Below are 26,832 nucleotides of genomic sequence, written 5' to 3'. Positions count from 1 at the left end.
TGGTTTGTTGGATGTAATGATAATTTCGTCTTATACCCAATAAAACAAAATAATTAGATTAATTTTTCTTAAACTATTCTAAAGACAATAATAAATTTAAACACAATATTATTCTTGTATGGAAATTATTTAACCAGTCGAGAGCTATAAATTTTTGAAAAATCCAGCTTTTGGGAGCATCTCACTAAATCTCTCAGTCAATTTGTAAGTAAAATATGTGTTAAACTCATAATTTACATATGTATATAATTAGACACACTACACATATAACACCCTCAGTCATTCGGACATCGATGATGGGATTTACAATGGAGAGTTGAAAGTTTTTACGGTCTATCGAAATTTCTAAGAACTAAATGATACATTTCCCGGTATTAAAGTTTTAATCATGGAAAGGGAGGAAATTAATAAAATGTTAAATAGATATCATTCACATCACATATATGCTTGATTTCTTTTAGCAAGATTTGTATTTAATAAAATGACTGATACCTTTTAAAATAAAATAAAATTTCATTTGGCTTCTATTTTCAATAATGTAGTTTTAAAAAATATATGAACTCTTAAAAATAAAGATCTATTTTAAGATTTATCATCCGTTCAAATTTTACAAGTCAAAATTTAATTTTTTTCAAGTTAATTTCATTCCAAATAAGATTTTATTTTAACAAATTTAATTTTCAAAGTACAATTTAATTTTCAATCAGAATTTTGTTTTCAAGCCAAATTTAATTTTCAAATAAATTTTAATATATGTCAAATTTAGAAGTCTCCTTTAAAATAAAAATTTTGAAAAACAAAATATGGAGTCATAATTCACTTTTAGGGTATTTTCACTTACTTGTGTATTTGACTTACCCTAAGAGTGAGACATTTAAATGTTCCAACCTTTTTTATCAAAATAAGAAATAGATATTGTAAATTAATCTTCATTTCAAATCATTGACATTAATTTATTTGAGCACATTCTTAAATCCATTTACCCTTTTGGGATGATGTGGGGTGCTTAGCACCTTTCCTACATGTATAAGGACCCCGAACCTTGAATCTCTGGAATAGAAGTGAATCGTTTTCTTTAAAACAAAAGTTTCAAAAATATAATAAAAGGTTTTCTCTATTTTTCCCGCAAAATTAGAGTGGCGACTCTTCACCTTTCCACTTCAGTGTGAATTGCCTAGCAATAGCAAAATACGTTGCGACAATGTTAATCACGGAATAGTAGAATGTACGAACTACCTGCAATGAGGGCGTACAGAAAAATAGGCCAAATTACTTTGTACTATTTTATAATTTCCCTAAGTATTATCATCATATGAAAGGTTACCCTATGTTTAAGAGAACTAATAGCTTTTTAAAGTAATAATTCTGTTTTTTTCTTTTAGTGAAAAAAGACTTGTATAAAAGACTAAGAGGAACATAGATCAAGGGACACAAGTACTCTAATGGGAGGAGGCACCTTGTAACACCCCTATTGGTATAGCCTGGTATATTTCACTGTTCCGATGACCGGTGTCGGTCCGGGCAATTAATGGGATTAGGGCCACACTTAAGACAATTAGAGAAGCCATAAAAACAAATAATTAGTAATGTTCAATTAGTTAAGTATAAATAAGAAAAACAGAACATAAGAGGTTAAACGAGCCGAGAGTCACAGCGATGAGTGACCTCCTCGGGAACGACTGCGAAGTCATTTTAAACTCAAATTTCGAACCGTAAAAAGTGACGCTGCGGTCCTTAGGACCCTTATGAACACAGTGGAAAAGAGAAAATCACGAAAAAGAACTGTTAAGCCAGTCAAATAATTAGGTCAGGGAGCCGGAAGAAATATTGGATTATTTACAAACCAGGATGAACCGGTGAGGGGCAATTTAGTCAATTGACCCCGAGAGCTGACTCCTAACCTAACTGTCAAATAAAAACGGAGAAAAGAAAATTTTGGAATCGAGAATTAAATTAAAGAACTAATAGAAAAAAATAAATAGAAAAGAAAAAAAAAAAGAAGTTAGAAAAGTCAAAGGTGATGACATCATGAATGATGTCATAAAAGATTAATTAAATTATTTTATTAATTTAGAAATTTTGGTCTTCAAAAAGGGATAAGATTAAAGGAAACAAAAGAAAAAAAAAATTAGAAAAAGTCTTCTTCTTCCCTTGGTTTGCCGCCCCACTTCCTCTCAAGTCCTCCATGAAATTTTCTTCCTTTAAGCTTACTTTTAAGCTTAATTTTCTTCACCCAATCAACATAACTCCCCTAAAAACTTCATTAAACCTTGCAATCTCAACCTTAGAACAAGAAAGAAAGAAGAAAGGAGGAGAGAAATTGAAGAATTGGATAGACAAATTCTGCTCACTTAAGGTAAACTAATCCAACTTTTCTTTTTAGTATATATGATGGATTTAGGGTAGAAATGAATGAGATTATAGGAAGGAATTGAAAAATATTGCATGATTAGGAAGAGAGGAAATTTTCGGCCAGCCATGGATGTATGAGAGTGGATGTATTTTAAATGAATTAAAGGTGTTAATAAACTTGCATGAGTATGGTAGTAAGATGGAAATGCATAAATGTAATTAATTGTAACAATTAAGTGAGATTAGGGTTAGGAGGCTAGGGTTTGTGAACCAAATTTTGGAGAAATGCTTAAATGATAACTTTGGTCTATTATGAGATGAAAAATGATCAATAATGACCAAAAGAGATGTGTGGGAATTGTTGGAATGAAAACCAAATTCGTAGGTCAAATGGTCATGCTGCTGGCAGCATGACCAAACCAACTTTGAAGGACCAAAACGAAAATTTTACAAGTCTAATTGATATACCACCAATTGGGGATAAAAATAGACATAAAATAGCACAATTTTCATTAAGGAACCATGGCCAAAAACTGACTAAAACTTGGTGAACCAATTGACCAAAGTGAAATGAGAGCAGGCTGCCACTGCACCAAACTGACTAAATGAATAGTAACTGTTCATTTGGTCATAATTCGAGCTAGACAGGTCAAATTGATCTGAAATTTTACCAGCAATTAGATAAGATATAGATCTAAAACTTTCATGAAGAACACCACCCCAAATTATGTCATTAACCCATTCAAATTATTGAGCAAAGTTGAGTTACTATACCTGCGATTCTGCAGAATTCCATTTGAGCAGTAATGTTTGAAGGGCTATAACTCTCTCTAGGAATCTCGGATTTAGGTGATTCTTGAACCAATGGAAACTTAAGACATAGTAGAACATTTCATATGAAGAAAGTTAGACCAAATTATGAACTTAACTTGATCAAATTACTGAACAAAGTTGGACCAAAAATCTGCCAGAACCAAAATCTCACATGAACAGTGCATGTGAACAGTAATTGTATTTTGGCTATAACTTGAGCTACAAAACTCCGATTGGGGTAATCCAAAAGTGAAAATACACTTAAGACAATAAGGAAAATTTTCTATGAAGGAAGTTTTGCCAAATTCCAACAGTAGATTGACCAATGGAACAGTGCAACTTCGGAGCACCAAAACCGAAAATTGGCAATTTTGCCAAAATGACCTAAGCTTTGAGAAAATGACCAAAACCAACAAGTTTAATGACCAAAATGTGGTATGTGGGTGAAGTTGGAGTTCCCATACCTATTAAGCCTTAGAAAGTCAACTATTTGACTTGAATAATGTAGTGAATAGTAACCCGAAACACAAAATTTCGAGAACGTCGAATTTAACACGTTAGAGCTAGGTAAATGTGAAGCTAAATTTATTTTGGATTTGTGTTAAGTTCTAGTACTGAAACATTATAAAATTGTGTGTTTCAGTTGAAAAGAATATCGGGAAGGAACCCGAGGAACCGAGTCGAGGCTAAGGAACGACTCGCTTGAGGTTTGTGCACAACATCTCCATGCTTTAAAATTTATTGATAAAGTGAACGAAATATGTATTTTACTTGTGCTTTGGAATTGTTGAAAGTTTATTTGTGACATTATTTATGATGTTTTGATTTAAACTGTGAAAGTTATTATGTATATTTGAAAGAGCAATGTTTAGTAAATTATTAAGATAAGTTTTGAAACCACAGTGTCATGACCATATATTTGAACACCTCACTAGCACGACTAGTGGGGGTAATTAGTTTCGAATTTTGATTCCTTCTCTGGAGAAGTGTTGAGGTGTGCCAGTAGAAGAGGATGTGAATGGATATCCATATATTTGAGCTAGCTAGCCTTGTGATGTGATTTCTCTTTAGCCTCTGGCTATTGAGATTCTATTTGTTTCGAATGACATGATCTAACTGTGGGTTTTATGAAATGTGTTTTGATAGTTTGAAATGAACTTGGTTTGCATTTAAAATCTCACAATGCATGATTTGTACTTAATTCTCATGTTCAGCCAAATTTTTGAATAAATGTGATTTATATTTTGCATAAAGATTATTTTAGTATGTTGTGCACCACTGAGTCCTAGTACTCAGCGATAGCTTTTATTGCTGTCGCAGATTTAGAGACTAGAGGAAGCGGTGAAATTTCTTGAAGATTGAGGATCATTCAGCTTGAAGTCTTCGGGTATAATTTATACCCTAACTGTAAATATTTCTTTTGATGTATATATAGCACATAAATGTATGGACATGTAAAAATGGGTCTTGAGCAGTTTGTATAAAATTTGTATAAAGTTGTAATATATATTGTAGTTTGAAATTCTTTTGATGTAAAGTTTGTAAGATTGTATATAAATTATTTTGTCTCTAATGAAATATGAGTACAACTATTTTATTTAATTTGAAGGAACTGGATTGCTAATATTTTGATGATCATTGGATAGTGGATTTGAAATTTGAAAGTTGATAAATGTGTTGAGAAATTGATTGGGATTGAGTATGAAATTGAAGTAGTGGTTGAGAAAAATTTTTAGAAGTGCTTTTTACAGGTATTTGAAGAACGATTTTCTCAAAATACAGAGGAAACTCTGTCAAAATTTTTATAGAATTTGCGGAAAACTAAAATGGACCAAAAATATTAACTAGTTTTAATTTTAACTAAATGTTTTAAGTACTTATTAGAAAATGCTCACCACTTGTCAAAAATAAGAAAATTATTTTAAAATCCCTTGTAGGGTACCTAATGAGTTATTGGTAGGTGAAGTTCGGTAGTTCATTAGATATTCTACGGGATCATGTTATGTCTTACAGAGGGGTAAGGTGTGACACACCTCCTCCATCGAAATAGTTTCAACTTCCTCAAGGGAAAATGCTAACTTAGCTAAAGAATGAGCAACACTGTTTAGAAGCACTAAAAGGAGACAATTTCTTTAACTCCTTAATGGGATGATCCTCTAAAGCTTTTATTTTTCAACCCATTAAATTAGTGGATTGTAAATAAGAGAGAAAGTTTTGCTTTGTGGGTTTTTCTTTCTTGTTCTCTCAAGTTGCCAAGTGTCTTTCTCTTGTCTGTCCCCTTGCTTTTGGGCAGGGGAGGGCTTTGGTTATGGTTCTCTGACCTAGCTCTGAGGGATCGCCCTTCCTTAGGAAGGTTTAGATTTGTATAGATCATTAATTTTGTGTTTGGTTGGGTTGCATGCAGGTTGATATTCAATGAAAGAGCATTTATAGCAGTGCTTGTTTGTTGGGTTTGGCATTGAGGTCTCTGGTTAGAGCTGCAATGGTGATGGCCAAAAGTACTTTGGAGGCCTCTAGTTGGTGTTTCATCTCTTAGGTCTAAGAGATGGTTTTACACAGTGAGAGGCTCTCCCTTGTGTTTGGTTGTCTTCGCACCTCCAAGAACTGCTTCTACACCATAGCTAGGAAGGCCTTCCCAATGGCTTAGAGTCCTAATGGTTTAGAGTGCCATGAGAGCTCTACGGTAGGCCCCTTCTACTAGTGTAGAGCTAGGTTAAGTGTTTTTTTTTGTGATTTTGGAAGTTTGTTTTGTTGTGGCAGGGTAGCTATGCTTGGCTAGGGGACTTTGGTTATTCGTTGTTGTTGATGATCTTTGGCTTCAATCTTAGTTCAACACCTCTAGTGGTGGCAAGTGATGGCCGAGGACGGCAACATGTGTTTTGTTAAGAGGTTCTACTTGCTTTCCTAGGGTTTTTAGGATGGGGATGGCTTAATCGAGGGAGTCTGATTATTGATTTTAAATGCAAACTAGAATTTTTCAAAAAAAAGAAAAGGATGACTAAATTATATTGAGGGTACCTTAACTTAGAGTTATGTAATAGTAAGGTATCCAAATATCAATTCGTAACAAAAAAAACTCCATAATCTTTAATTTAAGTAAAATAAAACCCATTATGAATTTCAATCGTCAGTTTCTAAGTTTTTTTTTTTTTGCTAATGTGACACTTATCAATTTTAAATTTAATATTTTTTTTCTCTGTTGATTTGATACTTATTAGAAAAATTAATTAGTTGAAAATAATATTTTATAATTATTTTTCCTCTAGTTTCTCTCCCCTATTCTCTCACTACCCATAGTTGTAAATAATCTAAATTACACATATTGAAACTTCAATAATCCGAAACCTATTTATTTGAAGTCAATTTATAAAAATATATATTTTTTTTAATTTGATAAATATCACATCAGTATAAATAATATAAAAACTATCTAGTGAATGTCATAGAGTTTTATGTTACTAAAATCAAAGATAAGGGCTTCTATGTTAGAAGTTAAATTTAAGTATCTTAAGGTTATATACTTCTATATTAAGATATTATCTATATAATTTACGTATTATAGATATACTTCAATTACTCAAATCCTATTTATTTGAAGTTAATTTGTGAAAATATAATTTCTAATTTGATAAATACTATGTCAATATAAATAATATAAAAATTAGCCACTGAATTTCATAAAATTTTATATTACTAAAATCAAAGACAGAAGCTTTAATATTAGAAGCTAAAATTTAAATACCTTAATATTATATGTTTCTAAAAATTAAGGTATTATCTGTGTAACTTGCCTATTGCATGTAAATTACCCATTAGTGAATTGACAAGCTTTCTCCAAAAACCTCCCGTATGTTGAGAAAACATTCACTCCCTTCCAATTAATAAAAATTTACAAAGATTAAAAATCATAAACAACCTTGCTTTAAAATAGACCTTATTTTTTACCCTTATTTTTCTCTAATTCAAGCAACCTGTTTTGACCATTGACAATTCTTCTATAGCCTTCGTCCATCTCATCATTCCAGTAAACGCTCACACTCTTTTCAAATCCGGCGGTGCAAATCATTGCTGCGATGCGATCTAGGTCATAGACAAGCTCCACTATTGTTTAATCTTCGCCCTCTACATTCGCCGGAAACAGGTAAATCTTCCTACGCCCAAGCCTAACCTCTTCTCTCTCTTTCTCCTAAAATTAGGGTTCCTTCCTTGGGATCTTGGAATTGGAAGATTTATGTCACGTTTGATGATTTTTTTTTGGTTCCTTTTTTAATTTGATGCTACGCTAGATTACATTACAAGTTCTGTTTATTTTCATTTTATATGGTTAGATTTAAGTTTGGTTTGTATCTATTTTGTATTTCTTGTTCTGGTTATTATTGTGAGAAATTATGTTGAAATATATGGAGTAGTTTGCTCGTGTATAGATGCCTTTGGTGTGCATAGACACATATCTATATGCATCCACAAAAGCATAGCGCTCTCACATTTTAGGTTCATGTGTTTCGCTTCTATTAGTGTTTTTAGCTTCACCAACTGTCAAATTTGGAGATGGGTGGGTTTCTTCTGCCTTTTTTTTTCAATTTTTTCTTTTTTTTTTTTTTTTTTATAACTATTGTTTTTTTGCTTGTCAATGCCAATGGGGTTGTGCAGCAATATATATTGATATTTGATGTTGATTGTTGTTGTGTTTTTACTCATATTTGTATGTTTGGTTCTTTATATGATGTGTGAAGCAATTTGGTTGTGTTTTCAGACCTATTAGCGGATATTTAAGTGCTCTCAAAAATTTATGGCGTCTAGGCGCCAAGTTCATTACTCTCCACTTCCTGTTGATGAAGATGATGATGATTATGATGGCATTGGGGGGAGGCATGACCCTCGGTTTGAGTATAGTCCTGGAGCCTTTGATAAAATCCCTTGGAAATCCATAGCCCTTGCACTTTTTTTGCTCTTTCTTGGATCTTTACTTCTCTTTCTTTCATTCTTCATCTTGACTGGCCACATGGGTGGAGAGAAATCCCAAGGCTATGGTCTCTTGGCCCTTGGAATCCTTGCCTTTCTTCCAGGTGCGTTGAAAAACATTGGATAATTTATTGCATTGTTATCTATGTGGATCATCCGTTGCAATTTTTGCACCTTTAATTATGATGATCATGGCCCTTTGTAATTTGAATTCTTAGAATTGAGAAAGGAATTGTAGGCCAGAGGCTCTTGTAAATAGGTCATTGAGTTTTTAAAACTTGAAGTCAAAATTGCAATGGAATTTATCTGGGAACTGTTATTTTCTTGGAACCTTAAGAAGAAAGAAAGAAAATTAAGCATAAAACAGGGCCAGTTTGCTAGACATTTCAATCAAATGGCAATTTCTGCATGCTTTTGCATATGCACTTCTTGCATGTGTAGAATGACATTTAATTGGGAGAAGCAAATTTAGGTTAGTTCAGAAATTCAGATTATTGCAGGTTGAATATATGAGGTGAAAGTTTGAGAACTCATCATTGTGGTAAGTGGGATAGCTTTGGGAAAGGCAAATTTTGGTTAGAGTATTAATTCAGATTATTGCAGGTTAAATATATGAGGTGAAAGTTTGAGAACTCATCATTGTGGTCAGTGGGATAACTTTGGATGCTTACTGTTACCCAGAATTTGTAGTTTAGGCTCTAAACCGAATTAACTCCATGAATTCAAGAAGAGGCTAGACTATGATAATGTGGTTCGATGTTTGGTTTAACTTCCAGTTGTTATTAATAGGACTTAGCATAATGACTTTGCCCTTTCTTTTGTTTTGTGGAGGGTTTTTTGATTTCTTTTATGTTGTCCTTTGTAGATGTTAGATAACTTCTCTTTATTTTATTTCTTTCCTTCCTCTCTCTTTGCATTGTCCATCTCATAAATGAGGACCATAACCTTCAGCTTCACTAGGATTTCATTCACTATTTACCCCTTTCTAGCACAGGTACCTTTATGATCCAATTAACTGTTACTTTATCTTATCTATATAAGCTGAAAGATGAAGAGAAAAGAATCCACGCTATACTTAGAGAGAGATTTAATAATATTAATTCCCATTCTTTACTGATTGGAATCTTTAGTTAGTTTTATGAATATGTGGAGATGGATAAATAAGATCATATATATTTAATTGCATTTTGTTTCTTGAAGTCATGATTACAGGGCTTGTGTTTGGTATAGTCTTCTCCTCATTACCTATTATTTTGTCTAATGTTGACAGTTATTAGCTGATATGTCCTTCATTCTGCATTGGGAAATTGTACTTTAAATTTCACTTATGAACTTTACCTTTTCTCATTTGTTGATTTCTTGCTACTACTGGCTGATCCTTTCTCTGTTCAGTATTCTATCTGCTTGATGTTTTAGGTAATAATGCTAGAAATTCCCGTGACCTCATAGAACACTTGCAATGTCACGCTAACTTAAAAGTTGCACACACACACACACACACACACACACACATCTTATTCTAGTTTCCTTATAAAATTATTTTATGTCAATTAAATTATCACATATAAAATATATTAAATTTCTTTTTTTTTTTTAATTTTTATGATAAATAAAATTAATTTTCTTTTTCTTACATTATACAACATTAATGATTTTAAATTTTAAATCTTATTAAATGTTTAAATAATTTATGAAAATAAATATATTTTATTCAGTTTTTTTTAGTATTATTTAATAATTTTTGCTTATAAAATTTAATAAAGTCTGTTTTTATATAAAATTTAAAAGCACCATCATGATATATGTAAATATAATTTAATGAATGTTGAAATTTTGGATTTAGAAAATTAGAGATTGATTAAATTTATTTATTTATATTAATAGGCTAAATTTAATTCACATATATTTAATTAATGTTTTTATGATCCACTAATTGAACTAATAACACATCAACCCGGTCAAGGTTCTGGCCAAGTCGGATAGTTATGCTTGCATTAACTTGGTTGTTCTTGTTGCGAATATTTTCATCATTAGGTTAACTAGTTTCCATAATGCAAACTTATCAATGATTCATGTATTAGTTTATTATAATCTGATGACATTTTTTATTGTAATATGACTGGTATTGTCAAAAGAAATTGGGTGAATTACAATCAGGTCCTTGGATATTACCATTATTAACAAGTTGGTCCCTGTATTTTCAAAAACTCATTAAAACGTTCCTAACTTTTGCCTCTGTTAATGGATTGGTCTTTCCATTCAATATTTTTTTTTTCATATCTGCCTTTACAGAATCATGAAAGTACTGAACTATCCTTGTTAATTAATTCTATTTTCTTTTTTGACTTCTCCCTCAAGCTTATCTCTTTCTTTCTCATCTTTGGAACAACAATAATTAGTTTCATAATTGTGTTATGGCAATAAGCAAAATTGTAGAACTTTCTTTGCAAAACACTGAAACAGGAAAAGGCAATTGCGGGTAGAAACAGTTGCATTCCAAAATGGATGTTAGGCATTGGATTACATTTTGGTAGTTTATCTAAAAGAGCATTCATGATAGACAAATTAAACATTCATAACCACAAAAATAAAATTTGCAGGACAATTTAAACCTTTTTTTTTCTCCAAATCACAAATACAGTTGATATATGAACAAACTGAAAGCACAAAAAGCATATCTCCAATGACATCCATTTCCCAAAACAACTTCTTCATTATCAGTAGTGGAGTTTGGTCTTTGCCCAAGAACAGCATCATTATTGGAATTCATCCTTCAAAAAATGCATACCACAAATCCCTTTGTCTCGTTTCCAATGTTTGACCCTATCAACTCCTCACCTATTCTTACCCACTTGATTGCCGACCACCTCCTTTAAAGCCAATGGCTCCTTGGCCACTTGATTGCAGTGTGTTTCATCTTGTCTATGTGTTCTTCGAGTACTGAAGGCGTAGGGCAAGTGGGGATTCCACTTCAAGATTGGGGAGTGATTAGGTGAACTCAAACAAGCTTTCCAACAAGGGCAGTCAAATTAGGTGGAATGGTGTTCATTCTGCTTTTTAAATAATTGCTTCTTGAACTGGGGGAGTTGCAAAAGAGGCTCCAATTATTGGTGATCACAAGAGAGATAAAAATTGTGAGAGTTGGTGAGGGAGGGCAATTTTGGGTTTTAAAATTTGTCTCTTTCCTTTGACCAAGTTTTTAACCGGAAAATGGGTTGAAATGTATGGAAGGACCATTGAGTCAACGAAGGTAAAAGTTAGAGACATTCTATTGAGTTTCTGAAAATACAGGGATCAACTTGTTAATAATGGCAACACCCAGGGACCTGGTTGCAATTCACCCAAAGAAATATGTGGTATGGTTGGTGTGGATAGCCAACTAGCTCTTCATCGTGTCCTTTGTGTATATTTTCAGTTTGAAATTGTCACAAATGTTCTATTTTAATTTGTTCACTTTCATCATACTTAATTTTGAAGATATAATGATGCATTTTTTGACAATGTTTATGTGAGGTCTTTTCACACATTGTCCTCTGCTTACTGGCTGCAGGGTTTTATGAAACTCGGATGGCATATTATTCATGGAGGGGTGCTAAAGGATATCGCTTTGCTTCTATTCCAAGTTATTAAGTGCGCCTTTAAGGATTGCTCATAGACCGCCTTGGCTAATGCTATCTATGTATGTAATTATTTAAGTAGAATTAGGATTATAAAGTTGTACTCCATCACAAATAAAATTAGTGGGGATTGTATCTAGTGATAAAGAGTTTGTTTTCTTTGTAGCTTTGTTTTGAATTCTGATGGATTGATCGACTCAGAAAAAAAAAGTGTGACTTAATTACCTTTGCTACAGTTGTCACTTTTGAGGAAATTGTGGATGCCTTTACATTACAATCTGCTGTACACTTTTCTAAACAATGGACACATTTTTCATTACAGTTTCCTGGTTCTTTTCTTTTATTAGCAATTTTGTTCCATGCGTTCCTTAGGTACTGATGTAATTATAATGTTTTGAAGAGTAAATATTACACGTGATTGCTCATGTTTTTTATACAAGTGGTTGAATTTTAATTTTTCTTTTTTTTATAAAATTCACTGAATTTTAATTTGATTTCATGAATGTCATTGTAACCGTAAAATTAAAGGATTTTAGAATAATTTATTGACTTGTTAATTATTTTATAAATAAAATAATTGAAATCTGATAACTTATAATTTCTAATTACAGTGAGTTTTATAAAATCAAATTAAAATTTAGCGAGTTTTATAAAAGAAATAAAAGTATAATGATTTTTATGCAAACACTCGTAAAATTAAATGATTATGTGTGATAATTATCTTGTTCTGGAAGAGACTCCACCAATTATCTTGTAAAAGAAATTGGAAAGATTGTAAATATCAAATTCTTTCACAAATTGTATGTACTTAAAGAAGAAATTGTACATATGAAGAATATTTCAAGGAACCATACCTACTAATGTGAGATATTACTTTAATATTTTAAATAAATTAATTATTTAGTTAGCTAGTATTGATGTGAAGATTGATGAAGATAAAGTACTCTTACTTTTAACCTATTCCACAATTTTATAGAAGTTTAGTAATAGTACTAGGAATTATACTATTATCATGAGATTCATACTTGAAAATGAAGGAAAATCTTGGAGAGTTCAAATAATTCAAGAAAAGTTATAAAAAAGAAGAAACTGTTGCAATTGCAATTGATGAAGAAATTGAATGTGATGTTTTAAATGTTGAAGATAGTAAGGAAAAGATAAATGATTTATTGCAAGATGGGTGATTAATGGATTCTATTTGTTCATTTCATATTTGCTCCAAAAGAGAGTAGCTTGATGCAATTGGTGAGAAGAAATAAGAGTTGGTGAAAGTTCGCTAATGGTCAAAAGATGAAGGTTGAAGGTATTAATAGCTTGAAGGTAAAACTGCATGATGAAAAATTAAAGACGATTAATAAAGTGGTGTATGTTCCTAAACATAGAAAGAACTTAATTTCTTATGGTAAATTGGATTTTTTGAGTTATGAGCATCCTTTTAAAAGTAAAGTTAGGGAGTTAATTGAGGTGTTCTTATGATTAATAAGGGTGAGGAGCTTGAAGTGAGGAATCTCTACAAAATGTTTAAAAAGAAAAAAGAATTTGGTAAGTAGTCTAAAAATTGGTCTGGTTGCATGGCTATAAAAAGGAGAATAGATGCTCCTTTAATTCATGCGGTAAGCGTAATATAAAGGAAGCAAAATCCTTTCAAGAACTTGTTACGTGACTTAGCCCCCTTAAGATATTGTCATGTAGCATTTTAAGGGTATGTTGCATGACGTGCTTAAAGTTTTTCCTTCTCTCTTCTTTAATGATATTTACTTTAATATTTTATTTAAATTTATATTAGTATTCAAATTTACATTATTTTCTTAATATTTTTTATAATACAATTAATAAATAATTAATATCATTACTTTAATTAATATAAATCATGCTATATTGCTTTTACAATTGTTTAGAAAAGTATATGCATCATTTTATATATATATATATATATATATATATATATATATATATATATATATATATATATATATATATATATCTCGTTATTTTCTTGATATTATTTATAGTACAATTTATAAATAATTAAAATAAAATTTTAATTTTTTATATTAATCGCATATTATTTATTTTATGCATTTTATTTATTTTGATATATTTATTACTATCATAATATATAAAGTACACCCATTTTCCCTAGTCTTTAATATAACAGTGAGGTGTTTGTCTTGGGTGCTACCATTTATAGTGGTTAAATGATTTATTAGTGAGAAAGATATTTAATATTTGTAATATTTTTTATAATATTAAATTTATTTATATAATATATTTTTATTAAATCACTTAAATTTTTTTTTCTTTGATTTGTAGAATTATTTTCATAACAACTAACAAAACATTTTTTTATAACAAAATCAAATTTTTTTGCTTTTTTGCTTTATTTCAAGCCTCTATACCAAAACAACATCAATATTTATACCAACTTCTCATAATTTTTCCCCTCCATATGCTTTAGATTCTTTTAAAAACTCTTCTAAAGGAATTTTTATATTGCTCATAAGGAAACCTACGTGAGACCCGTTATAATCATTGGTTATAACAAAACAGTTGTATAAATATCAATTTTATTATATAATTTTTCGGTTAGAAAATGGAATTTATTTTTATTCAAGTTGAGTTTAAGTTTAGCAGCCGTCATTAACATAAATATTTTTGAGAGCTGAAAAGACTAGATAAAGATCCATTATCTAAAACCATCTGTTGCTGAACATTTGAATAACTCATTCCCAGACAAGCCACTTAGGCATTTAATTAACCCTAATGAAATTATTTAGGTAATTATGCTTGTCCATCTCTCCATTTTATAGTGTACAAGGGATAGTCAATCGATAAAGGCAAGGACTTCTTTGAGGACTGAGGAGGTTAGATGGTTAAGTCTATTTAATTGGTCGAATCGAAAATAAATCGTTCATACCTAATGCCCTCCAAACATTCAACAAGAGTAGAAGAATTTGTAACTGTTTACGAAGCCGAGCTATCAACTGATCATCAGATCAGTTTGTTTCTGTGAATAAATATAATCTGGTATTAAGATCGCCATTTTAGAGACAAGAACTTAAAAAGGATTGACCCAGTCCCACCCTTATGACCTGAGGAGAGGTTAGCGTACACAAATTTACCCATGCTTTGCAGAGAGGTTGTTATTGTGGCTCGAACCTTTGACTATGCTGTACATAGATCAGTTTGGGCAATTTCATTCTATTTTGTCAGACCAAACCGATAAAGTTGGTTTGATAATATTCAAATCGAAACTAACAAATTAAATCTCAAAATCACATATATTCGGTTTTCACATTAAATGTATTGGTAGTTGGGTTTGGGTAGTTTTTACTTCTTTTAACAATTTTTAGACTTTTATAATTTAACTCTTATTAAACATTTTTCATAAAATATTGTCATACACTAATTGAAAAATAAATATTAATTCAAAATATATTATCCAATAGAAATAAATAAGAATAAAAAAATAAAATAAGGTTATTCACGTGTTTCTTTATTATATATATATATGAGTTCGGTTTGGGTTAAACTTTTACTATGTTAATCTGAATTCAAATAAAAAATTCATTTTATAATCTTCTTCAAACTATAACTAATATTTGATTTCAATTTATTCGGATTGATCAATGGATCGGTTTGACGATTTCTTTGTACACTCCTACCTATTACCTCCAAATTACAAATGGAGTAATTTTAGCATTAAATCCAAGCCACCCTCTTTAAAGATATGAACTAACTCAATGAAAAATTTTATTGAAGTTAATATGTTGATGATACTAAAGTAATTTATGATATTCTGTTGGAAGCTGTCAAAATAGCAATGGATGAAATGGGTTCAAATCAGCACCGTCAAGTTTACAAAGCAATGATGAAAAAGAAAAAGAAAAAAAAAAGGATGCTTTACCTTAGGCATGTGATATAGTAAACTGATTTAAACAGCTACTTTTTCCCTTTGCCGATCTTTTCTTCTCTTCAAATTTTACTTGTAAAAGAGAATCCTGAATAGGCATGGGAAGACAAAAGGGTCTAAAAGGCTGCCAATCCCAAAATATGAGGATGGAAATTTTGAAGTGTACAGCAAAATGATCAACATTCAATCAGCAACAACTTTCTTTGATAATTCCTCACTAAATTAATGGCATTTCCTCTTTGGGAAAAAAAAATTCTGAAGACTTAAGTAGCTTTTTTTAAAGATTTAATTTATTTATTTATTATACTCTCTTAACTATTGATTGATGAAGAGAATGCATATAATACAAGTCTAAAGACAAAATTTTGTCTGCAAATCTTACTAATTAATACTCAGCTAGAATACTTGTGATTATTGGTTCTCTAATTCTAATATGGACAATACTAACCCATGGAGTAAGAAGGGCTTGGTAAGTTGATAACAGTGCTCTTGACTTTGGTCATCATGTTAATGCTGTTGGTGATGCCTTGTGATCCAATTCCACTGTCCTTCAAACCCTGTCATCAAAGCATTTGTTACTTACGTGCGCAATTAACAGTGCTAATTGATTGGAACTATGAGATTTTTTTTTTCTTTTTCAACGGCTGAACTCTTGCACTACAAGGTAGGTACTTGACTATTCAACTTCTAGTTATTCACCTGGAATGGAAAATGATCTGGTCCACGAGCTGGTGCAGAGTTGATTTGAACTGTTCCTGTCTCCATTGCATCACTTATCAACACAGCTTTGTTGATGTCCTTTGTGAACACACAGCCCTGCATTTTGCTTCAAGTATTAGTATCAAACTTGGAACAGGATTTGAACCTGAGAACTTTTGCTAAATTCTCAAGTTTTTATACCTGGAGCCCGAAATTGCTAGCATTGCAATGATGGATTCCTTCTTCAACAGAATTGATCCTGATAACTGGAAGAATAGGCCCAAATGGCTCTTCCCATGCAATCCTCATATCAGGTCTTACATTATCTAGAAGCAGAGGCCAAATGAGGTTGCCATCTCTCTTGTATTCCTGGCAAAACGTTGCTCCTTTCTCTTTAGCATCCATAACAAGTCCTTCGATGAAATTAGCAGATGATTCTGTAACCACTGGAGTGATGTCACAGTCGTCCTCTGGCGGCCCAACTCTTAGTTTTGCAACTCTCGCATTCACCTTCTCTACTAGAGCATCAGCCACGGATTCCATCACCAGCACCACCTTAATTGCAGTGCATCTTTGGCCACTGTATGAAAAACCTCCTTTGATAATATTTGCTGCAACCAAATCAAGATCAGCATCCTCCAGCACAATGCAAGCATCTTTTCCTCCCAACTCCATCTGAAGAGGGATCATTCCTGCCTTCTTCGAAATTGCAATACCAGTGTCTCCACCGGTGAAGCTAATCATCATCGACCACAGAGTATGCAACTCAGGAATTACTCATTATAAAAAAAATAAAAATAAAAAAAAAGGGAAACCGAAAAGCATGACAGAGAAGAAGAATTTTACCTTATACAGTTGACACCAGGGTGCATAGTAAGGAAGTCACCAATCTCAGAACCTTTCCCAGTGACACAACTGATGAGGCCTTTGGGAAAACCAGCTAAGTGAAAGCAGTGAACCATATGCAGGCAAGAGACAGCACCCTGAAAGTAAGCTAGTTACACCATTTATGGAGAACAAAATGAATTCTTTTGTCCCCTCTAACTGGGGTTCGAACTTATAACCTCACAGCTCTGAAATTGACTTCAATATCACTTGTCAAAGCTCATTGGTACTGAGGCAACAAGTTTGAGAAGATACCTGAGTTGGAGGCTTGAGGACAAGGGAGTTTCCAGCAATCAATGCAGGACCAATCTTTGAGACAGCAAGGTTGACAGGATAGTTAAATGGTGGAATGGCTAAAATCACTCCAAGGGGGATCTGCCATTGTAGTACATAAACTATAAACCAAAATGCCATGTTGTAGGAATTAATTACAGGCAAGGAAATTTGGTGAAAATTCCGAAGGAATTCTGGGCACCAAATACTCTGTAAAAGCCATTCTTATTGGACTACCATGATGAATTAAGCCTTAGAATTTTTGTTTTGGAATGAATTGGGTAATTTCTTAATGGTTTCCTTTGAATAAATATTTTGTAAGAAAAAAATTCAATTAAATTCTCACAAATTATGCTTATTTATATTTCTTTTAAAATGAAAAATTTTTTAAGTTAAAAATAATTAAATTCTTTTAATTTAAACATGAAAATTGAAAAAAAAAATTGAATTGAATTTTTGTAAAATTCTACATTTCAAATGAGGGGAATAAAAAGTGACAAGATTAATACGTTGGTTACTGTTTATTTTACATGTGCATCTCATCATACACATTGTGTCTTAGATTGCAGTGAACTACCTAGGTAAATAGTGCTTTCAAGTTTTAATCTTTCAAAAATTAATACATCATCTGAGTATGTCACTTAGATTATCTTTCAACTTCTTTGTGAATCATTTTGCACATGATTTATATATCTCCGGTCCAATCACATATGTCATCAAGAAATCTCCATAATTAATTCATCAATTTTATGCAAGTGAGAAAGAAAAAATTAAAGAATAAATATATTTTGAGAAGTATATATACCTTAGAAGTGAGGCAGTATTTTGTCCTCTCATTACCAGGAAAACTATCAGAGACCAAGAACTTGCCCTCTCCCAGAATCCTTACTCCCTCTTCAGCAGTGTAGGAAACAAGATCCCCAGACCTCACAACCTTCAGGAAATCAGACAATTTCATTTCTTCATCACTATCAATACATGCATAGAGTGCTCAATAGCTAATTAAGTAATATATACCTCAGAGACTGCATCTTTGGCTGGTTTTGCAATTTCTTTCACCAGGCACTCAGCAATTGGAGCCTTGTGCTCTTTCAGGATAGCAGCAGCCTTGTGAAGGAGCTCTGCTCTCTTCCAAAGTGGAGTTCTAGCCCAAGCTTTCTGCGCACTTTTGGCTGATTCCATTACCTTGTTAACCTCTGCTTGGCTGCAAGCTGTGCCAAAAACCATGACAAATAAGTAAAAAAAAAGGAAAAATGATTGAAAAGCTAAAATGAAATCATGGAAACTCACCTTGAACCTTGTATTGAGTCTTTCTTGTAGTGGGATTGATGATGGCAACAGTCTTGCCAGAAGAAGACTTTTTCCACTCTCCATCAGAGTAATACTTGTACACATCTCCATCCAAAATCTCTGCAAAATCTCCAGTCCCAGCCATGGCCGATGGAGAAACTAGAATGGCCAAGGATAGCTAGCCGAGGAACCCAAGAAAGAAAGAGTGTTTTGTGTGAGTTTGGTGAATGTGTGGCTCTGGTTTTGGCTTTTGACGTGCACATATACATAAGGAGAAGGTGAGTCACGCCTTGGGTCGGATGCAGCTACGTGGTCCAGAAAGGCTTGGTTAGGTGGTTCAAAGCGTGCCATGTGATGTGAGCGTTTCATGGTCATTTCTTCTGTCGTTTACACATTTCTGCTTTGAGTTATTTACTTGTTTGCCCCGCCCGTCCTGCGAATTCATCAAACGGTTATCAAATTAAAAGTTAGTTGGACTGCGCGGACGCACGGGGAGACTACCGACTTCTCCAACAACTCTCCTTATTATTATTATTATTTTTTTTTCTGATATTTAAAAAACGAGGCATATTTATTTTTTTATAATATCATAATTTAATATTTATTTATATATTTTATATTTTAAAATCATATTATAAGATTTTATTAATGGTAAAATTTTTAGTTAATTATTTTTAACACAATTTGAATGCATATTAAAATTTTTTTAAAATTATATGTTTATTAAGATCAAATTAAATTTTTATTTCTTAAATATTTATTAATTATTTTTCCTTAAATATTTATTCATAAGAATGCAATAATATGATACTTTTATAATATAATTTCATTTAAAAAAGACTATATCTTATTAGAAATAATTTTTTTCATGATAAAAAATATAATAATAAATGTGTTTAAAGATAAAAATTTTAAATATTATGATAATATTCAAAAAGTAAGAATAAAAAAAATCAAAGTTGAAAAAAATAACTAAATTATTTTTTAAAAAAATACAAATAATCAACTTTTAAAAATAGAGTTATTTTTTTATTTGAATCTATTTGATGTAATAAATAGCTAAATGCACATTTCTTAATTTATGGTCAAATATATATTTTTTTAAAAATAAAGATATACTCATTATTTTATATTTTAAAAGAATTTGATTAATAACTTTTTTTTTAAATTATATGTCACGTGATATTTTTTAATCATTTATATTAAATTATGTGGCAAGTATTGAGAAAGTCATTGTACAACATGGCTTTTTTATAAAAACCATAACTAAATTAGATGGCTTAATTACATGAGCCATTCTTTTAGTGTTTTTTGAACTTGAATATATTAGCTAGGGTTACTTTTTATTTGGGTTGAGGGAACTTTTAAAATCAATATATTTAAATAAAATAAGTATATATTAAAATTATTAAATTAATAAAAAATATTATTAATTAAAGAATTTAAATATTTTTAGCATAATTTCCATAATAAGTGTCCTATTCTAATTTGAATACTATATAACCTATTCCCATGTTTTAGTATACATTCAATATGTAAATAATTTTATGATAATTAATTAATTATAATGTATCTTTTGGTAAAAGAATATTTACAATTGGTCGAATGAAAAAAATAAAAAAAAATATTAATTAAATTTTTTGTTGTAATTCTATTAAATTTAATTAATTTAAAAAAAAAAAACTAAGAATATCCTAAAATTATGTATATATAACTCCAATATGTTATTGGTGGTGACAATTCTCTTTTCCATTTTTTAGCTCTTTACTTGACCTAATTGGTAAATTAAGATTTAGTGCCTTAATTGAGGTAAATGGCATAGTTTTTAATAATATTCTGTACGCAATGTTTAAGATGCAAGAAGTTTAATTCTATATTTAATTGATGATATTTCCTAAATAACTGATTAATTTTGTATTGTATTATGTTTTGTGGTGATTCTTTAACTTAAAAATATTGTTATATTGAAATTTGATGCTTTAACTTAATCATTATTTAAATATGTAAACGAACTTATAACTGTGTAGGTTCAGACTTCTAGACCAACGGTAACAGAAGAACAACCACATGTAGTAATAATACCCATGAAATATTTCGTTGGTTATAGGTGTTTTACATCTCATCAAGAAAGTATGGATTTAAAACTAAAGCCAATAAATATTTGTGTTTCGCTTTTTAGGTCAAGAATATAGAATTTTATTATTCTCACTTAAGTAATTTAAAATTATTTAATTTTTTTAATTCTTTTTTTTTATTTATTTTTTTAGAAACGTAAGTAAGGTTAGAGTAGCTATAAATAACAAAATATATATATATATATATATATATATATATATATATATATAAGTGATGTAAGGAGAGGACTTGTAATCATTCTTTTGTAGTTAGATATCTGTATATATCTTTTAAAGATGACTCTTCTAAAAAGGATTAAAATTTATTTACGATGATAATCAACTAATAATCAGGATGAAATCTCCTAACTATATTATATGCTTTCATATTTTATTTTCTATGTGCCCACTGTTTTAACCCAATTCAATTAGTAGAATGTTATAGGATGTCAAGAAAAAAAAATAAATAAATAAAACCTCAATATCTTAGCCTTCGCATATTTAGAATCAAACATTAGCAAGACAATTATTTGGATCCAATTTTATCTTTTAAAATCTAATTCTAATGAATCCATTATTTTCCATAGAGGAGATCAATGAATAACAAGACGACAAGAATGGAAACAGAGGCGATATTAATGATTTGACAATGGTGTCCCTCCTTCAAAGGGAAAAATTATTCATAACTTGAAACCTGATTGGATTCCACGTAACCAAAATACCACTCGATCGGGTTATTTCTTGCATTAATGTCACACTACTTCACATTGCTAGAGCCCTAAGCTTTCCAAACCCAAAAGTTCTTAACAACAGCAGCCTCGATGATACCAAAGAAGTTAATCTTTTTGGACAAGACTAGCTTTCTCACATCCTGGCTTTTAAGTGCACAGCCGATACCCCTAATATTCAAAGAAAGCACAGAAGCCATATAAAAATGGAATTGACAATGATAAAAGAGTTTCACCCTCGTTTTTTTGGTTGGATAAATCCTATTGAAGTGCCTCATTTTGAACAACATCAACTAATTTAGCAATTAAAGTCTTATCAGTTATCAACTTCGCTTTCCACAAGGCCAAAAAATTTATCAACCTTTCATGATTCAAGAACTTTATAGAAAACTGACATACAATGAGTTAATTTCTAAACACGGATATATATATATATATATATATATATATATATATATATATATATATATATATATAAAATTAGCTCTAACTAGAGCTCAAACTCAAAATCTTACGGTATTGAAAACGACTGTAGTACCACTTAATTAATGCACGAATAATATTACACTTATATATGTTATTTTAACTTTTCTTTTAGTAGAAAATGAAATTATAAACCATAACTAAAAATTTAGCAATTGATTTAGATTTTGTTAGCACCGAATCTACAGATGCCACTATCCTTATATAGCATCGTATCCCATTCCATAGAAGTGCTAAAATATTTATCTCTAGCTTGACAATGGCTATGTTCTTTTTTATGTTATTTGCTTTGCATTAAAAATTAAAATAAAAATAACAATTTTGTTTGATTAATTGAGAGTGGTGCTTTATTGAGTATTCTTATCGGGGCCGGAATTACTAGGGATCAATGAGGCCATGGCCCCAAACTTGATCAATTTATAATGTATAGTTATTGAATTAATAATTTATAATGAATCATTTTCATATAGTTTTCTCTCTTAAATCTTTTTAATAATAATCGAACTTATTTTGTAAATTTGAATGTTTAATTAATTTTAAGAGTCAATTTCTTGTTATGAACTAGTTGTTCAAAGAAATGAATTCTAAATCAATAACAATAATAATAAAATAATTTTTTACAAGTAATAGAAATTTATTATTATAAATATCTAATGAATTTATATTCCATTTTATAAACTTTTAAAATTTTTTCAATTTTAATCTTACACTTCAATTATATAATTTTTTTTTATAGAGGGATTGGAGAAAGTGAGGGCTCGAACTTGACACCTGCTAAGTTAGAGAAATACATTTAGCTAGTAGATTAAAATATTAAAAAGAACGATAGAAGGATATATTAAAAAAATATATTTGAAAAGAAATCAATTATATGTACTAAAAAAAAGAATAAATAGATAAAAAAAATTATGCATTAAAAAATATTTTGCAATGATTACTGTAATTATAACTTTAAGACTTTTGATTATTATAATTATAAGTTTGGTATACATAATTTAAATTTATTCAAATTTTTTAGATTTTAACTGTAATTATACTAAATCTAAAAAGTTGAGATTAATTTTATTAAAAATTAGAAGATTTGATTATAATTGAAAATTACTGCAAACATATGGCTTTATCTAATTATAAATTTGATTTTAGAGATTATATAAAATTGTACCAACCGTCAAACGTTAAGATATCAAAATCAAAATTGGAATATTAGAATAAAAATGTGAATTAATGAAAAGGTTTAGTAATTTTTTTTCCAAATTACTATTTTTTTAATTAAATTGTAAATAATTTCTGTAATGTTAATGTTCGTTTTTCGGCCGCCTTAAGACAAAAATGTTAGCGCCCAGCGCCACTTACTTTTATTGTTTTTTGAATTGTTTTGATTAGCAATTGTAGAAAAGTTGTAGAAAAGAAAGGGAAAGTGATAAAGAGTATAGGAGATGGAGTCAAATGCAAAAAAAAAAAAGTTAGTTGGAACATGAAAAGCAAGTCTAATAATATGTTGGTTGATGGATTCGCAGTCCTTTCTTGGTGTAGGTTGAAGCAAGAGTTAAAGCTGTGTTGGAGGAGAGCCACAAATCTTGGAATGTGGGTGGTAGATGACTTGCATCAATCTATCGTCTTCTTTTGGACCATCACTTATTAGTTTAAAAGAGATGAGCCATAGATCAACTTGTATTTATGGACCATTGTGCACCATTTCATTGCAGAGTAGCACACCTTACTGTCCATTGAAACTGACCTTTTTGTTGGGTAGTCCAATCTCTCAACCAATTTCATCCCATTTCAGTCTTTAATAATGAAAAAGTCTTTCTACATAATGAAATAAAATAAATTTAATTATATTGTCTTATATTATGAAAATATGGTAAATAAATATTTTTCTTTTATATTTATGAATTTCCATCTACATTGATTTTGAAAGATTTACAAAGCAATTAATTAGTATTTTTCTATGAATTTTTCTGATTTAAACTCAATCAATTACAAATTTAAAATATAAAATATATAATAAGATTTATTTATTTAACGCATGGATTTCGTATGTTTCTTTCATGAATTTACTATACCAAGTCTAGGTGAACATATTCCTAATTGGAGAAGTCATTGCTTGTTTGGTGGGGATAAAATTATTATTATTTGTAATAAATATGAAAATATGAATAAAGAAATATATAAAATTATTTAAAAATCATAATCTCTTTTATATATTGTCTATAATTTTTTACCATTTTATATAATTAATTAATTAATTTAAATATTTTATTTATTTCATATTGAGACAAAAATTATTAGATAGTTTCCTTTATTATTTTTTATAAATAAATTTTTACTATAGTTATAAAAAAATTACATTCTTATTTTAATTAATTCTACTATTAAATAATTTCATATTGCTTTTTGTATTAAAAAAATATTGCTCTTAGCGTACACTATCTAGGAAATTGTATTCAAATGAGTGTAAAAAGAAATGCCTTAATTAAATTAAAATAAAAACATGCCCCTTTCTAATTAGCACTAATAGGTAAAATAGAAAACAAATCAAGTCGAGTTCATATTTCAATTTTCTTATTTTGTTTTATTATTTATTTTTTTTAATTTTTTCATCTTTTTTCAGTTATTACTTAAATAATTAATCTAATATCACGTATGTGTATTTGTATTTTATTTAGATAAAAGATAATGAATCTGATTTGGTTATCTCTCTAAAATCAATGTGAATTGAATCAAAATTTTAAATTTATTTAATTGTGCATTAAAAATTTAACAAACATAATTAATTATTAGGACAATAAAAGACAACGATGAATATTTGATTAAAAAAATCTTCTACAGTAAACACAGGGGTGTACAACGAAACCCTTAAATTGATAAATTATGAATGAATCTAAATTGAAATTAATAGTTTTATATATTTAAATATTAATTATGATTTAAAAATAATTATAAATTGAATTAAGTTTAATTCAAACTGAACTCAAATTATATATTTTTATTTTTATTTTTATTTTTTTTACTAAATAATATTATTTTAAAAAAAAAATATAAAACGATATACTAAAGTTAATAAATTATTTTCTACATTTTAAATCATAAAATATGAAATGATTATAATAAGAGTAAATACAAATAAAAATAAATAATATGGTAAATTTAATTGTGAAATTTAGATAAAAGGAAAGTAAAAAGCAAATTTAATTATAGAATTTAAAAATGATTATTATCATTTCAAATATTATAATATTCTATTCTTAATATCTACTCTTTAAATTATTTTTATAAACTAAACAAAATTTTAATGACCAGTCCATGCATATCAAATAAGGCTTGATCTAGTCCTGATATTTTGATACTATTAAGATATGAAATTTGAGGGAATAAAGCTGAAATCTGTCCTTAATTTTTTGGAGAAATTCAAATGAGGCAATTTTGAACCTTTTGTCTAAATCAAACAATAACTTTCTGATTATGATCAAATAGGTCCTCTGCCAAGTTGTTCCTAAATATCATCATAAATAATAATAGAACAAATTTGCTAATGGAAATGTGGCAGAACAGAATTTGGTTTTATATTTTCATTTCTAGAGTAGCAAGTCGCCTCTCCTTGATTTATCTACTCACAAATCCTTAGTGTAATTTTCTGTGTTTTTTTATTAAATCCTTGGTTGGTTTTGAATGTTTCCTTGCTTTGACTACTCGCAACCTGTTTGATTAAATGCCATCTTGTTTGATTTCGGCTTTGGATGATTTTGCAGATTATTTGACCCGCGGAAAGAGGAAGTTGATACAATGCATTGAGATCTTATTCCTTGAACTTTCTAATATTTCTTTTCAACTTTCTGCTGTCCAAATTTGGCTTTGGATGTCTGGGGCTTGCTGGTGGCTACAACGTCCCTGTCGATGAAGAAGGCGGCATTTCAATCATCAATGAAGCATTCAATAGAGGAAGTACAACGCCCCTCTCTCTGAAGAAGGCATTTCAATCATGCAGGAAGCATTCAATAAAGGAAGCATTGTATCACCCTTCAGTGCCACTAGAGGAAACTGTATGCGCTTCTCTTTCCCTTTATTAATTTCAGAAGCTCCCCAAATTCATGGCTTGCTGTGTCTCTAGTCAGAAAGTTTTTATGTTAACTAATTTTTTCAGTTTCACGTATAATCTTTCTGATTTTGGTCATATGTTATTTTCTCTCTCAAATTGTAGTCATTGAAAGAAATAACCATACGTAGGTACCCATATGGGCTAGGTGTATAAGAGACGCAGTATGGTTGCCAACTTAGTCCAGAAAGCTGAAAAGAATGGATACAAATCTATTATCCAAACAGCTGATAGTCCAAGACTCGGTTGAAGAGAAGTAAACATAAAGAATAAGTGCCTATCAATACTTCCGCTTTCAATTTATTTGAACACACTATTATACTTTGCTTGAAATGCCTCACATGGTGAGGATGCAACATAAATATTAGTTAGTGATCTAATCATAAAGGTGTTTCTATCTTTCCCTTGGAAATATTTGTTTTCATTTCATATGAACATAACTGAGGTAATTGCTGCAGAATGGTTGTACCTCAACAATTCCCTCAAATGTCACAATACAGAACATATTGGATTTATGGATTAATCAATTTTTACTGATTCGTAGATGAGCCTGTTAAACCGGAAGCAGCAATAAGAGTAGATGAGCCTCATGGATCAGTCAATCAAT

General features: G+C 30.0%; 2 protein-coding genes and 1 long non-coding RNA gene across 4 annotated transcripts; 2 read left to right on the top strand and 1 right to left on the bottom strand.

Moving 5' to 3' along the window:
- The first annotated feature begins 7,014 nt into the window (after nt 1-7,014).
- On the top strand, nt 7,015-12,065 carry LOC110643030 (uncharacterized). The gene is made up of 3 exons (XM_021795251.2): nt 7,015-7,306; nt 7,919-8,231; nt 11,678-12,065. Exons 2-3 carry the CDS (start codon nt 7,955-7,957, stop codon nt 11,755-11,757), a joined length of 357 nt encoding a protein of 118 aa, XP_021650943.1. The 5' UTR covers nt 7,015-7,306; nt 7,919-7,954; the 3' UTR covers nt 11,758-12,065.
- Nucleotides 12,066-15,475: 3,410 nt separating this feature from the next.
- On the bottom strand, nt 15,476-19,096 carry LOC110643029 (NADP-dependent glyceraldehyde-3-phosphate dehydrogenase). Of its 2 annotated transcripts, XR_009142551.1 has the most exons (10): nt 18,805-19,096; nt 18,532-18,725; nt 18,320-18,448; nt 17,497-17,616; nt 17,203-17,339; nt 16,558-17,092; nt 16,357-16,473; nt 16,106-16,214; nt 15,652-15,745; nt 15,476-15,553 (listed from the first exon to the last, which is right to left on the bottom strand). XR_009142551.1 is itself a non-coding variant. In XM_021795249.2 (9 exons), the coding sequence occupies exons 1-9, from the start codon at nt 18,947-18,949 to the stop codon at nt 15,720-15,722; spliced, it is 1,512 nt and encodes a 503-aa protein (XP_021650941.2). In that variant the 5' UTR covers nt 18,950-19,096; the 3' UTR covers nt 15,476-15,719. The 2 variants fall into 2 exon arrangements, 1 of the variants encoding a protein (XP_021650941.2); XM_021795249.2 differs by having other exon boundaries at nt 15,476-15,745.
- Nucleotides 19,097-25,887: 6,791 nt separating this feature from the next.
- Nucleotides 25,888-26,624, top strand: LOC131171714 (uncharacterized). The gene is made up of 2 exons (XR_009142368.1): nt 25,888-26,172; nt 26,357-26,624. It is a non-coding gene; the product is annotated as an uncharacterized LOC131171714 (long non-coding RNA).
- Nucleotides 26,625-26,832: the final 208 nt, after the last annotated feature.

This window comes from Hevea brasiliensis, chromosome 13 (assembly GCF_030052815.1).
Source record: "Hevea brasiliensis isolate MT/VB/25A 57/8 chromosome 13, ASM3005281v1, whole genome shotgun sequence".
Lineage (NCBI taxonomy): Eukaryota > Viridiplantae > Streptophyta > Magnoliopsida > Malpighiales > Euphorbiaceae > Hevea > Hevea brasiliensis.
The sequence above is the reverse complement of the archived record's forward strand: the minus strand, read 5'-3'. Positions and strand labels throughout refer to the sequence as shown.